Raw genomic sequence first — 12,733 nt, forward strand, 5'->3', positions numbered from 1 at the left:
TAATTTTTAAAAATGGCTATGTTTAATAACTAACTTTCAAAACTGTGGAACACTTAGCATAATTGTCTCTTGCAAGCTAGTAGAAGTAATTCCAGTCCACCTAAATTATAGAGCAGATGCTACATTGCATTATTTTTTGCCACATATATATATATATTTTTAAGGTTGGATCTCACTCTGGCCCTGGCTGACCTGGAATTCACTATGTAGTCTCAGGGTGGCCTCAAACTCCCAGTGATCCTCCAACTTTCGCTTCCCAAGTGCTGGGATCCACCATGCCTAGCTGCATAAATTTTTTTAAGTTTTTATGTCCCTACCTAAATTTTATGGTCCAGATTATGAAGTTATTTCTCTTATACTTCTTTTTATTTGGCATGCTGCTAAATATGTATAAATTACTGGTTTCAAATATTAATAATACATACTTGATATAAATGTTTTTAAGAGATCATCAACATTTTACAAGAACATAATTTTGACTTAACCTAAATCACACTATTCTTGAAATAACATCTTCAACCTCCAAATTATATAAATTTGAAAATATGTAACACAATTATTTTTCCATAAGCTAATTTTTTTCTGTACAACAAAGGAAATGATCAAATAATAAAACGATAGCCCGTAGGATAGAAGAAAATTATTTGCAAAGTATTCATCTGACAAGGAACCAATTTCTGGGACATGTAAGTATGTAAGGAACTCCAACAAAGCCGTTGCAGTGGGAAAAGAAGGAGCTGGTGGAAGAAAACAAGCAGGAGGCAGAGAAAAAGCTAATGTTAAAACGAGCAAATGTCATGGATAGATAGTTTTCAAAGAAGACGTCAACACGTTCAATCAACAGGGGGCTGCAAATCACTTCCAGGGAGCTGAAATCTCACCCCGGTTAGACTGGCTACATCGAGCAGACATCCACCAACAAATCCTGCAGAGGATGCAGAGAAAGAGGAACTCACACACCTCGATGGGGATGTAAAGTATACAGCCACTCTGGAAAAGAGTATAAACGCTCTTCCAAAACCTGGAACTAGAGCTACTGTGCCACACAGCAATCACCGAGAGCAGTGTGTGCAGGTAAGATCGGTACACTTAAGAAACATCTGCGCTCATGTTTATTGTGACACTTGTCACATTAGCCAGAATAAGAAATCAACCTTGATGTCCAAGGACAGATGAACAGCTAAATAAAATATGATACATAACTTATTGTGCTATAAATTTTATACACATATTTATTACATGTAATATAATTTATTTGTATGATTTAGTATATGCAATATATAAGTTACATATTATATGTTTATTACCTTGATGGGATGGTGCTACTCCTGTTTTATATATACATGTATAATTTTGTCATTTGCAGCAACTTGGATGGAACTGGAACACTGTGCACTAAGTGAAGTAAGTCAGATACTGAAAGATGAGTTCGGTCCATCATCTCTTCCCTGCAGAAGTGAAACAGTGGAAGAAAAATCGTGGTTGTCAAAGCCAGGAAGGGAAGAGGGATGATGAGGAGTGGGTGGCTGGGTATATTTGCATAGGAGGGATCATTTCTAATTTTCTGTAATACTGTAGGATGATAACTATAGTCGACAACACTTGACTGAGTATTTTTAAGTAGGTAAATGAAGAGGAGTTTTAGATCCTCTTAACACAAAGAAATGATAAATATCTGAACTGATAAATATCCCAATCAACTTAACCTGGTCATTACAGATTGTATGCATGTATCAAATTGTGATATACATAGATATAAACAACTGCTATGTGTCAATTTTTAAACACTCTTTGAGCACTCAGGCCCCTTCAAAAGAGTCTATATTCTTCCTGTTGCCCCAGTAGAGGTCAGCTGGCCAAATCTCAAGGGTTATAATCTCTCAATTGCAGTTGAACGGGAAGCAGTTCACCCAAAGATTTGTGTGTGTGTGTTGTATCCCTCTGCTCACACTAGTTCAGTTCTATGCAAAGCGACCCTACACAACTTCTCAGGATCCAGGCATAACAGCAAGCTTCACACAAACTGCTAGCCTAGTCCAGGGAAAACTCTTTCTCACCATCATATGCCAAACCTCACAGTCCATAGTTCTTACTGCATTCAGGTCTTTCAACTCTGACCAGAATAGTCCATCAAGCTGTACTTACAGCACTGAAAGACATCTCTTAGGCCAAGGTTTCAAATCCTTCCACATTCCTCTTGAAAATCAGCTCCAAAATGCCAAAGCCACACAGTCAGGTGTCTAGCAGCAATCCCACTCTTTGGTACCACTTTACAGGCTCAAGATGGAAGCTCCATGATGGCAAAGAAAACAATAGCCTGAGCAGAGGATAGACATCACTCCCAGACCCACATAAAATTCTTTTTACTTTTCCTTTTTTCTTAATTTTGTTTTTTTAAGGAAAACACTTTGAGGCTGGAAAAATAGCTTAGCAGCTAAGCACTTGCTTGCAAAGCTTAAAGACCCAGGTTCAATTCCCCAGCACCCATGTAAGCCAGATGCACAAGGTGGCACATGTGTTTGGAGTCATATTACTGTGGCTGGAGGCCCTAGAGTGCCCATTCTCTCCCCCTCTCTTTTTCCCAGGTATGGTAGCCCACAACTTTAATCCCAGCACTTGGGAAACAAAGGTGGAAGCATCACTGTGAGTTTGAGGCCAGCCTGAGACTACATAATGAATTCCAGGTCATCCTGAGCAAAAACCAAGGCCCTACCTCAAAGAGAGAGAAAGAGAGAAAACTCATGAAAACCAAAATATGATCTGGGAGTGGTGGTGCATGCCTTGAATTCCAGCACTTGGGAGGCAAAGGGAGGAGGACTACCATGGGCTTGAGGCCACCCTGAGACTACATAGTGAATTTCAGGTCTGCCTGAGCTAGAGTGAGACCCTACCTCAAAAAACCAAAATACTGATACTAATAAAAAGATGAATAAATAAGCAGATTCTTCATTAAAACTGAGGAATATCTGATGTGTTGAGACAGGCACAGTTTCTTTCCCTCCCTACTCTTCTTCGTGAAGAATTTAATGGAGGAAGGTAGTTACTTCCTGTCTTCCCAATTGCCATAACTTGACTGTACATTCTTTCAGCGAAGGTATAATTTAAAAATCAACAGTGACAAGTTTTGAGGAATTTGGGAACAGCCCAAGAACACCTTGTACCATGTCTCTGGGTATCCAGCAGCATTAGAAAGATGTGTGCTCTCAAGAACCCTTGTTGCACACTCAGTTTTAGAAAGGGAAAAGAAGTGATAACTTGTTAAACTTCGAGTCTTTGAAGAGGGTTTATTTATTTATTTGCCATCAACTCTTGATGATTTAGAATTAGGTTAATATGCCTTGCAACATATCACATGTCATTTACAATGGTTCAGTACAAGTACAGAAAAATATTACATCATTAATGAAAATGAATGCTCACTAAGCAAAGCTCCATGCATATATATGTATATTACATATATTTACATATATATTAATTTCAGTGTATCTATATATAATACACTATATATATAAATGTATATACATATATATGTATGCATGTGTATACACACACACACACACACACACACATATATATACACACACTAATTTCAGTCACCTTCCAATTTATTTGCCTCCCTCGTTCCATTCAGCTGTGTGGGGCAGGGCAAGTCTGTGTCCTTGTTCCTTGTTCCTTCATGGTACCTAATACATACAATATGCCCTCAACACATGGTTCTGTGCTCCATTCAAGACTTTATGTGCTGAAGGTCGCACACCCCTTATTCAGCGTACCAGAAATGGAGAACATACCTTATTAAGCTATAGTGAATTTTCCACAACGCATAGGCACATGCTTGGGTCCTGCTCTTTAATCCTTCACACCAGAAAACAATTCCCATGTGGACACTTCTTTGCCAGTCTGATCTTTCACACAGGAGAACTAAGCTTCCTCACATCACATCCAAAGAATTTAACATAGAAAGAGACTTCTGGATGTCATCCAACTTGACATTCCAGACTTCTCACAGGCAAGAATCTCTCAGGACAGCTTGAGGAAAGCCTTTTAATGAAAATGAGTCTAGTTGCTCCCTCGCCTACTCTTCTTAAAGACCCCCCCGCCCCCGTTTCCCATTGCCCTATGTTCTCCCAATCCCCTTTTGAAATTGAGCGAGCTCCAGGGAGCTTTCTGGAAAGTGCTATAAGCTCTATGGTCAGCACTTTCAATCTCTAATTATAAACTTTGCCTGATGGCTGCCACTTAATACTTCTAAGGTGTGACCGAGAGTAATTGATGGTTCTGAAACTAAATTTTCAAGGGCTACCGTCAATACAGGCTTAATGCTTCTTATGATCTCAGAGAAGTTGCTGAAAGCAAAGGGGAAACGTGCATCTCCACCATCCCAGGGAAATGGGGATATTATTGGAGTGTAGTGAAATATTTATAAGAACATCAGCGTTTGTGAGACTGGAGAATTGCATTCACTCTCTCAAACTTTCATTTGCATACTTGCTTCTAGGGAAATTTATTATGGGATGGCCTGGATATGTCATTTTGGAAATCCTGCTTTTAACGAACAGACAAGAAAAGGTGATGAGTTGTCGGTGGAAGGAACGTTTTTCTCACCCACGGCCTTCCCATAAGGGTATGAATGTGCTCAAAATATAGCACAGAAATAAAGGGGGACTATTTTGAAGCAGAGACCAAAATGTTTTGACTCATGAAAGGAGTGTCAGTGATGTGAATTTCTGTCACACAAAGAATCACTTTCATTTTTCTGTCTAGAAAAAAATCTCACTCAGTCTTTAGTCATGACTTCCTGTTTAACCAGACTTTCTCTAATTGCTAACCATGCTTTCTTCTTAACAACTTCCATGAGACTCCATTGGTACCTACTGTACTGGCAAGCCGTGTCATTTCCTTCTATACTCTCACCAAGAGTGGACTATTAAAGTCTTTATTTGCACATGATGGATACCTCTTTATTCATTCATCCAGTCATGCAGTCATTAATTCAACAAGCATGTATCACACAACTGCCTTTAGCCAGATGTACTGGACTTGAACACAGAAAGCAGTCCATACCCTCAAGGGGTAACCTAAGTTTTTTGTTGTTTTTTCTTTAAGGCAAAGACTCAAGCTCCAGCAACCCAAACAAACTATGCTCAGCCATTCATCCCTAATGAAAGATGTGAGTAATGAAGAAAAACCAGAAAAAGATTTATTCAAGGTGTACACACTGGGAAACAAAACAAATAAAGGGGTCTAGTGAGTCTAAGTCCATCTTTGGAGTCCTGACATGAGGTTTAGGTTTAAATAGAGGAAAAATGGGGTAGAGAGCAAGAATTTGCCAAAGTAAGCCATCCTGGTCAAGTTGGTGTCTGGTGGATCAATGTCTCAGTTCTGGATCTTGTGATGGTTAGATGTCCTGGTGGCCAGACGTCCCACTGCCATCATCATTGGAGGAGATCAGCCTGGTTCACTTTGCTCTGGGTGCAAATAGTTAACTCTCACCAGGGGGCGCTCTGTCCTGAGCGGTTATGCATTCCAAGATCCCTGGTGACTCAAGAGGAAGGGTTAAGGACAATGATATTCCTTACTTTGAACCAAAGTGAAAGAGACAGACACAAAGAAGAGACAGAGATACTCGGGTTTGGCCTGCCTTTAGTTATTTATGGACACAAGTGAGGCAGCAATGCTTTTTAGGGAAAGCAGTTCTCAGTGGCTGTCTCAAAAAAATTCACATATCAGAGAACTAGCCTGTTTAGAAACCAACGTTTAGGGCTGGAGAGATGGCTCAGTGGGTAACGTGCTTGCGGTGCTAACATGGAGACCTGAATTCAGATCCCAGAGCCCATGTGTAACATCAGGCGCTACAGCAGGTGATGGAACTCCCTGCTATAAACCAGTGGTGAACAATGACGGGCCCTGACTCAAACAAGGTGAAAGGCCAGGGCCGACATCCAAGGTTGCCCTCTGACCTCCACATTCACCCCATGGCACCCATGTGCCCAACACACATGACAAACCAAGCTTTGAAGTCACCTCTAGGCCTTTCACAAGAGAAGGGCTGCACAATAAGAGAAAACAAACTACATGTGCTCCTGTCTGGCTACACTACAACCTATATCAAATGTTCAAGCTCAGGCTGGAGAGATGGCTTAGTGGTTAAGCGCTCACCTCTGAAGCCTAAGGACCCCAGGTTGAGGCTCAATTCCCCAGGACCACGTTAGCCAGATGCACAAGGGGGCGCATGCATCTGGAATTCGTATGCAGTGGCTGGAAGCCCTGGCATGCCCATTCTCTCTCTCTCTTTCTGCCTCTTTCTCTGTCTGTCGCTTTCAAATAAATAAATAAAAATAAACCAAAAAAAAAAATGTTCAACTTCCATTAAAGTTTCTAGTTCTTGAGAACCGCCATCATTCCTTCGTCTTTGAGAGCTCTGAGTGGTGGATCCATTCACTTGTAACACCGGTCTAGCAGATAAGATATGACTCTAATTCCTTGACTTCGATATAGAGGTTCTTACTAGGCCCACTGGGCTGGGAGAGAAAGCTGAGGGAAGATGGGCAGAAGTCTGTAGCACCATCAAAACAGGGATGAAGTCATAGAAAGAAAGCTCTGTGCTCCTTTAGTGCAGTGGATCTAGAGTAAGATATCACATGACTGGGAACGCAGCCCACGTGTCTGGAATGGCTCACTCCTGCCTTTCTACATGCTACATGCCCCAACTGACCCAGCTCACAGAAACCTCCCAGAGCATGGGGAGACTGATATATCAGCTATATGCAATGGCTCACTAGCCCAATCAGAAACCAGTTTTCATGTAAAGTAAGTGATCCTAATTGCAAGAACTCACGCTCACTTTGGGCTAGCCCCAGAGACGCTAATTCAGAAAGAAGCATCTCTTCCAAGTACAGAGCATGAAAGAGCATTTCGAGTTTCACCTCTCCCTCAAGCCCATACTTAAAGTCAGCATCTGTGTAATACTAATCATTATTAAATCGAAAGGCATTCATTTAATGGAGCCATTTCAGGATCGAGCTGTGAATTGCATTTCGCCATATGGCTTTGGGCATAAAGTGATTGCACCGTAATGTGAAGCCCCATCTGGGACAGCTGGGGGGTCTGTTTTCACTTTGCAGTCCCAGCAGAAAAGGAACTCATCTTGGCTTACAAGGGTTTACATCCACTCCAATCACTGTGATATGCATAATCACACCAGAGTGTACAGTAGCAAATAGAGTCCCAACTCCAACTCAAGGTAGAGACAGAGACCTTTGTTAATGAGGAAGCCATTATTTTTTTTTAAAGATTTATATTTATTTGTTAATTTACTTGAGATGAGCGGGGAGAGTGGGTGACAATGAGCACATCAGGGCCTCTAGCCTCTGCAAACGAACTCCAGACATATGCGCTACCGTGTGCATGAGGCTTACATGGGACCTGGAGAATCAAACCTGGGTCCTTAGGCTTCACAAGCAAGCACCTTAATAGCTGAGCCATCTCTCCAGACCCAAGGCAGCCATTCTTGAGGCTTACAAGCAGGAAATGGCCATCTGTGGTGACCAAGAGAGCAACAAAGGAAAAAGGAAGACCTAGCAGAGGGCCCTTGAGACAGGGTGATTGAAAGCACCTCAGATGCGCTGCAGCCTGAGCTGCTTAAGTACTGCTCCCTGGGATAATAGGGAGAGTGGTTGGGCATTGGTCACAGCTTATGTGCCAGGCCCTGGGTTGAGGACTTAAACACTGATTCTCACTCCACTTAATCTTCACAAATAGCCTGTGCACAGAACACACTACCATTGTCTCTGTGTTACTGATGTCAAAACAGAGCCTTCACAGAAGTAAGTTGATAAGGTAACAGCTAGTGAGTGCTGTAGCTGAAATTTAGACTCCAGGGCTGGGAAGTGGTTTAGTCGGTAAAATGCTTGCTGCACAAGCATGAGGGACTGAGTTTGGGCCCTCAGAACCCATGTAAATATTGGGCAGACATGGTGCCCTGTGTGTAAGCCCAGTGCTCTGCAAGCACTGACAGGGGATCCCCGGGGTCAGATGGCTATCTGGACCAGCTAAATTGGTGAGCTCTTGGATCAACTGAGAGACCCTGTCTCAATCATAAGGTGGAGAGAGACTGAGGAAGACACACCACATCAGTATGACTTCCACACACATGCATGCACACCCTCACACACATGTATATCCACACATACATGAACACATATACACATGCAAAAGACACTCAGGTCTGCTTGCCTCAAGAGCCCAAGTTCTTTAGTCCCAACTCTCATTGAGCATTGTTGCCAGAGCCTTAGTTAATAAAAATTGCTGGCAAATGCCACTAAATGTACTTTTTAGTTTCTGACTTCTGAGCATGGTTAGTGCACTGTGCCTGATTGTCAGACTTAGTCTCTGAGAAGAGATCATTCTGTTGGCCCTGTAAAATCCTCACAGGTTACTCCCTACCCACATCTGATCCATCAGAATGTGCGTGACTCTGATCAACAAGGTTTTAGGACCCAGAGAGGGCAGAAATAAGTAATTATGCCAGTTCAGAATTCTGCCTTGGTGTATTTACGCCACCCTCTGCAGGACTCTAAGTATCTTCAGGCATATGACAAAGTTCCTATTCCCAAGGATCTTCTCCTCCTTCTACTCCTACCAGGGAGACGGGAGGCAGGTAGTTTAGAAATAGCCAAGAATATGAACAGTTTAAACCTCAGTGGTCCAGATATGCAGAGTCAAAAGGCCTCCAAAGAAGACTTTGCTATTTTGCTATGTGAAAAACCACATCACAGGCTTCGCCTACCATGCTACAATCGCAAAAGGAGCACTTTTTTTTATAAGCTTGACTCCGAATGAATAAATTATTTAAAATCATAATTGTTTGGAAACTTTAGGTGCCCATGGTCAAAACTCCTAAAAAGAATGTAATAAAATTGTCGGGCGTGGTGGTGCACACCTTTAATCCCAGCACTTGGGAGGCAGAGGTAGGAAGATCACTGTGAGTTCAAGGTCACCCTGAGACTACATAGTGAATTCCAGGTCAGCCTGAGCTACAGTGAAACCCTACCTCAAAACAAAACAAAAACAAATGTAAGAAAATTATAAGTATTGTACCAATCAAAACCTTGGGAACTTTCTAGCATAACTCTAAGTTAGAAACTTCCTTCTTGTAAATGAGAGTACTATCTCCCTGTCCACAAATAGCCCCTGTCTCCTGATGGGTCCTGCTTCATTAACTTTTAACTGGTCTCTTGAATATTCAGTTTGTACTTTTAAACTATAAAGCCTTATCAGATGTCCTTTGAAACCAAATGCATATCAGATTGTTTTTGAAATCTGCTCACAGAGACCTCGAGAGGACAAACAATGCATTTAATGATAGGAGCTAGCATGGCGCCAGTAATGAACGGTTCTGTCCTGCCAACAATACCCAAAACTAAGGCAATGATTTGTGCATGTCTTGTTTGGCTTTAGAAATTCACAGTAAAGCACTTTCACGTATATTACCTTATTTAGGCCTTCTGACAACCCTAGAGCCAAACAGGGCAGGGTTTAATGTTTTCATTTTAAAATAAGGAAACTGGCTCCAAGCATTCTAATGACAGCCCCAAGCTTATATACCCAGTAGATGACGAGAGGCAGAGCCAGCGGTCTGGCCCTCTGGTTGCCAGCCCAGTTCAATTCTGTTCTTTATATATCAAACAATATAACTTTTATTCTTATGTGATCTCTGCAAATCTTATTTGCATTTGGGTCCCTGGCACCTGACTTGGGAAACTTTGTGCCAGTGTCTGCTTTTCAGTCACTGTGGCCACTTAGCAGGTTAAGCTAAGACTGGCAGGGCAAGGGTTTCAGATTTTCACTACACACGGGACAGTGAGCTTTCTCTATCCACGAGGACGCACAAAGAATTCATAAACACAGCAGTGACCTTGCCAACCTATCACAAGAGTAGCCTGGCAAGTGAATGGATATCATCATAACCCCTAAATCCATCTTCCATAGTTAAGGACAGGGCCTGTCACACCTATAACTGACTTCACAGGAAATGTCCTTATCTAAAGGCTGTCCCAGGAGGACTCCTTACAAGGCTGTATATGGTGCAGGCTACGTATGAGCTCTCCCCAGTGACTTCCCCCTTGCCCTACACCTGACTAATTAGAGCCAAGTTGATGTTTGACTCATTGCTTGGCCCAGTGAACTGACTGATGTCTGTTCTGTCAGTGAAGATTCAAAAACTGCTGAGGGCAGTTAAGGCACTTGCGTGTGAAGCCTGAAGACTCAGGTTCGATTCCCCCACAACCCATATAATCCAGATGCACGTGGTGGCGCATGTGTCTGGTGTTCATTTGCAGTGGCTGGAGGCCCTGATGCACCCATTCTCTCTCTCTCTCACTCTGTCATATACTTTAAAATAAAAACTCCTGCGGGGGTTAAGAAGATGGTTCAGTGATTATAAGCTTTTGCTTGCAAAGCCTGCTGGCAAGGGTTGAATTCCCCATCACCCACATAAAACTGGATGAAAAGTAGCATATATACCTGCATAAATAAATGAATAAATAAGTAAGTAACAAGCTGTTGAGCTGTCCTGGTGGGAAAGCATATCCCAACAGAAATGATGATGATTCACTGAATAATTCAGCATGCCTTATTGAGAAGCCAAGGTGAAGACTTGAGAAAAGGGTTCCTTAAGAGTGAGACGGTCCCAGATGGAGACATACCAGTGAAGCAGCACCAAGTCAGGGAACAGGAGAGCCACTTGCCTGCATGCTGATGTGGGTGACAGGACGTGACTAACTGTTAGATCTGGGGCTGGGCTTTCTTCCCTTCTGCACCAGATGCTCTTTCATCCATTTTGGATCACATGTTCCTTCTCAAGCTGATGGAAGATAAGGATCTCTGCTTCAGAAAATTGCTTAGCCACACATTCAGACCAATGACTGCATTTAATTGTAAGGGATATGTAGATCCAAGGGTCTATAAACCCTGTGGCAAGAAAACTTACGTAAAGGACAGCTGTGTTGTCGCACCCGTCTCAGAAACTCTACATGTAGCAGGGGATCTGGAACATGATGGGCATTAGATGAATGAATAAATGAAATGAAAAAGTTCACGTTCCACTGATGACACATGGGGAACATCCTCTTCCTCTCTCTTATACAGCACCTTATTAGTAAGCTGGGAAATATGTTTAGACGAAATGCCTTGTTGTCATGATGTTTACTATACCCATCACCTGAGCTGGTGGACACACTCACTTTCCACATCCAGAACCACATGGTAATGTGCTCCCCTCCACACATCCAAATGAGAACTTGGGAAAACATAGCTGAAAGGGTTGCGCTACGCACCTGAAAGAAAGAGAAATGAAGAGCAAGTCTGTTTCCTGCCTATAATGAATGTGTCATGGTTATTTAGAATTTGAAGCTACTTTTTCAACATACCACTTTTAAAATGATAATGACCTTTTTATTTCTTTTCTGGCATGTGAAAGGAAACCCTAATTATTTTCAATAACACAGGATCCTATTTTGAAGGGGAACATTTGCTTCACATGTTGTATTTTACAGGGAGAAAGAAATTTCTCTTGATGTTGATGTGTGAGGATTAATCAAAACATACATTGTTCGAGAGCACGCTCTGTATCTGCCTCCTGGCCCAGGTGCACACATCCATTCTAATTAAGCTTCTATTGTGGCCTATAAGGCTGGTAAGATACACTTGCTTTTGCACATGCAAAGAGAAAAGGAATCACAATATGGCTTAATGACTTCAAATTTGAAGAATTGAAACCATCATTTCAAACCAATTGCATTTAAAGACAAATGTCTATCCTGGTAGCTATCTTTTTCAATATCTTAATCCTCAACCACAGAACTCCTATATAAAAGGTTATGCTTCCTTTTTTTCCAAGCTGGGCCCGGCAGAATGGCTCCCGCCAAGAAGGGTGGCGAGAAGAAGAAGGGCCGTTCTGCCATCAACGAGGTGGTGACCCGAGAGTACGCCATCAACATTCACAAGCGCATCCATGGGGTGGGCTTCAAGAAGCGGGCTCCTCGGGCCCTCAAAGACATCTGGAAGTTTGCCATGAAGGAGATGGGGACTCCAGATGTGCGCGTTGATACCAGGCTCAACAAAGCCGTCTGGGCCAAGGGAATAAGGAATGTCCCATATTATATCCGTGTACGGTTGTCCAGGAAACGAAATGAGGATGAAGACTCACCAAATAAGCTTTATACTTTGGTGACCTATGTCCCTGTTACCACATTCAAAAATCTACAGACTGTCAACGTGGATGAGAACTAACTTCTTGAGTGTAAAAATAAAGTTATAAAAGTTAAAAATAAATAAATAAATAAATAAATAAATAAAAGGTTATGCTTCTGGGCTGGAGAGATGGCTTAGTGGCTAAGGAGCTTGCCTGCAAAGTCTAAGGACCCATGTTTGACTCTCTAGATCCCATGTAAGTCAGACACACAAGGTGATGCAAGTGTGCAAGGTCGCACATGTGCACAGGCTAGTGATTATAGTGACTGGAAGCCCTGGTGCACCAATCCTGCCTTTATCTCTCATCCAAAAAATAAAATAAGAGGATATGCTTCCATTTAAATCTTCAATAAATTAGTATTAAAACATATGACAAAGGTCGAGGGACTTCCGGTTAAGATGGCGGCGTAGGTACCACGCCAAAGCAGCCTAGGGGGGAAAAAGACCAAAAAAACTCAGCAAAATACACACTTTCACTAAA

At 42.1% G+C, this 12,733-nt stretch overlaps 1 protein-coding gene across 1 annotated transcript; it reads left to right on the forward strand.

The window, feature by feature from the left end:
- The first annotated feature begins 11,897 nt into the window (after nt 1–11,897).
- LOC123461651 (60S ribosomal protein L31-like) lies at nt 11,898–12,321 on the forward strand. The gene has a single exon (XM_045153202.1). The coding sequence runs from the start codon at nt 11,914–11,916 to the stop codon at nt 12,289–12,291; it is 378 nt and encodes a 125-aa protein (XP_045009137.1). The 5' UTR covers nt 11,898–11,913; the 3' UTR covers nt 12,292–12,321.
- Nucleotides 12,322–12,733: the final 412 nt, after the last annotated feature.

The sequence above is a fragment of the Jaculus jaculus genome, chromosome 6 (assembly GCF_020740685.1).
Source record: "Jaculus jaculus isolate mJacJac1 chromosome 6, mJacJac1.mat.Y.cur, whole genome shotgun sequence".
Classification (NCBI taxonomy): Eukaryota; Metazoa; Chordata; class Mammalia; order Rodentia; family Dipodidae; genus Jaculus; species Jaculus jaculus.

Bases quoted from the DNA above. Each gene is read 5' to 3' on its own strand.
- LOC123461651 (XM_045153202.1), top strand. From the start codon at position 11,914: ATGGCTCCCGCCAAGAAGGGTGGCGAGAAGAAGAAGGGCCGTTCTGCC.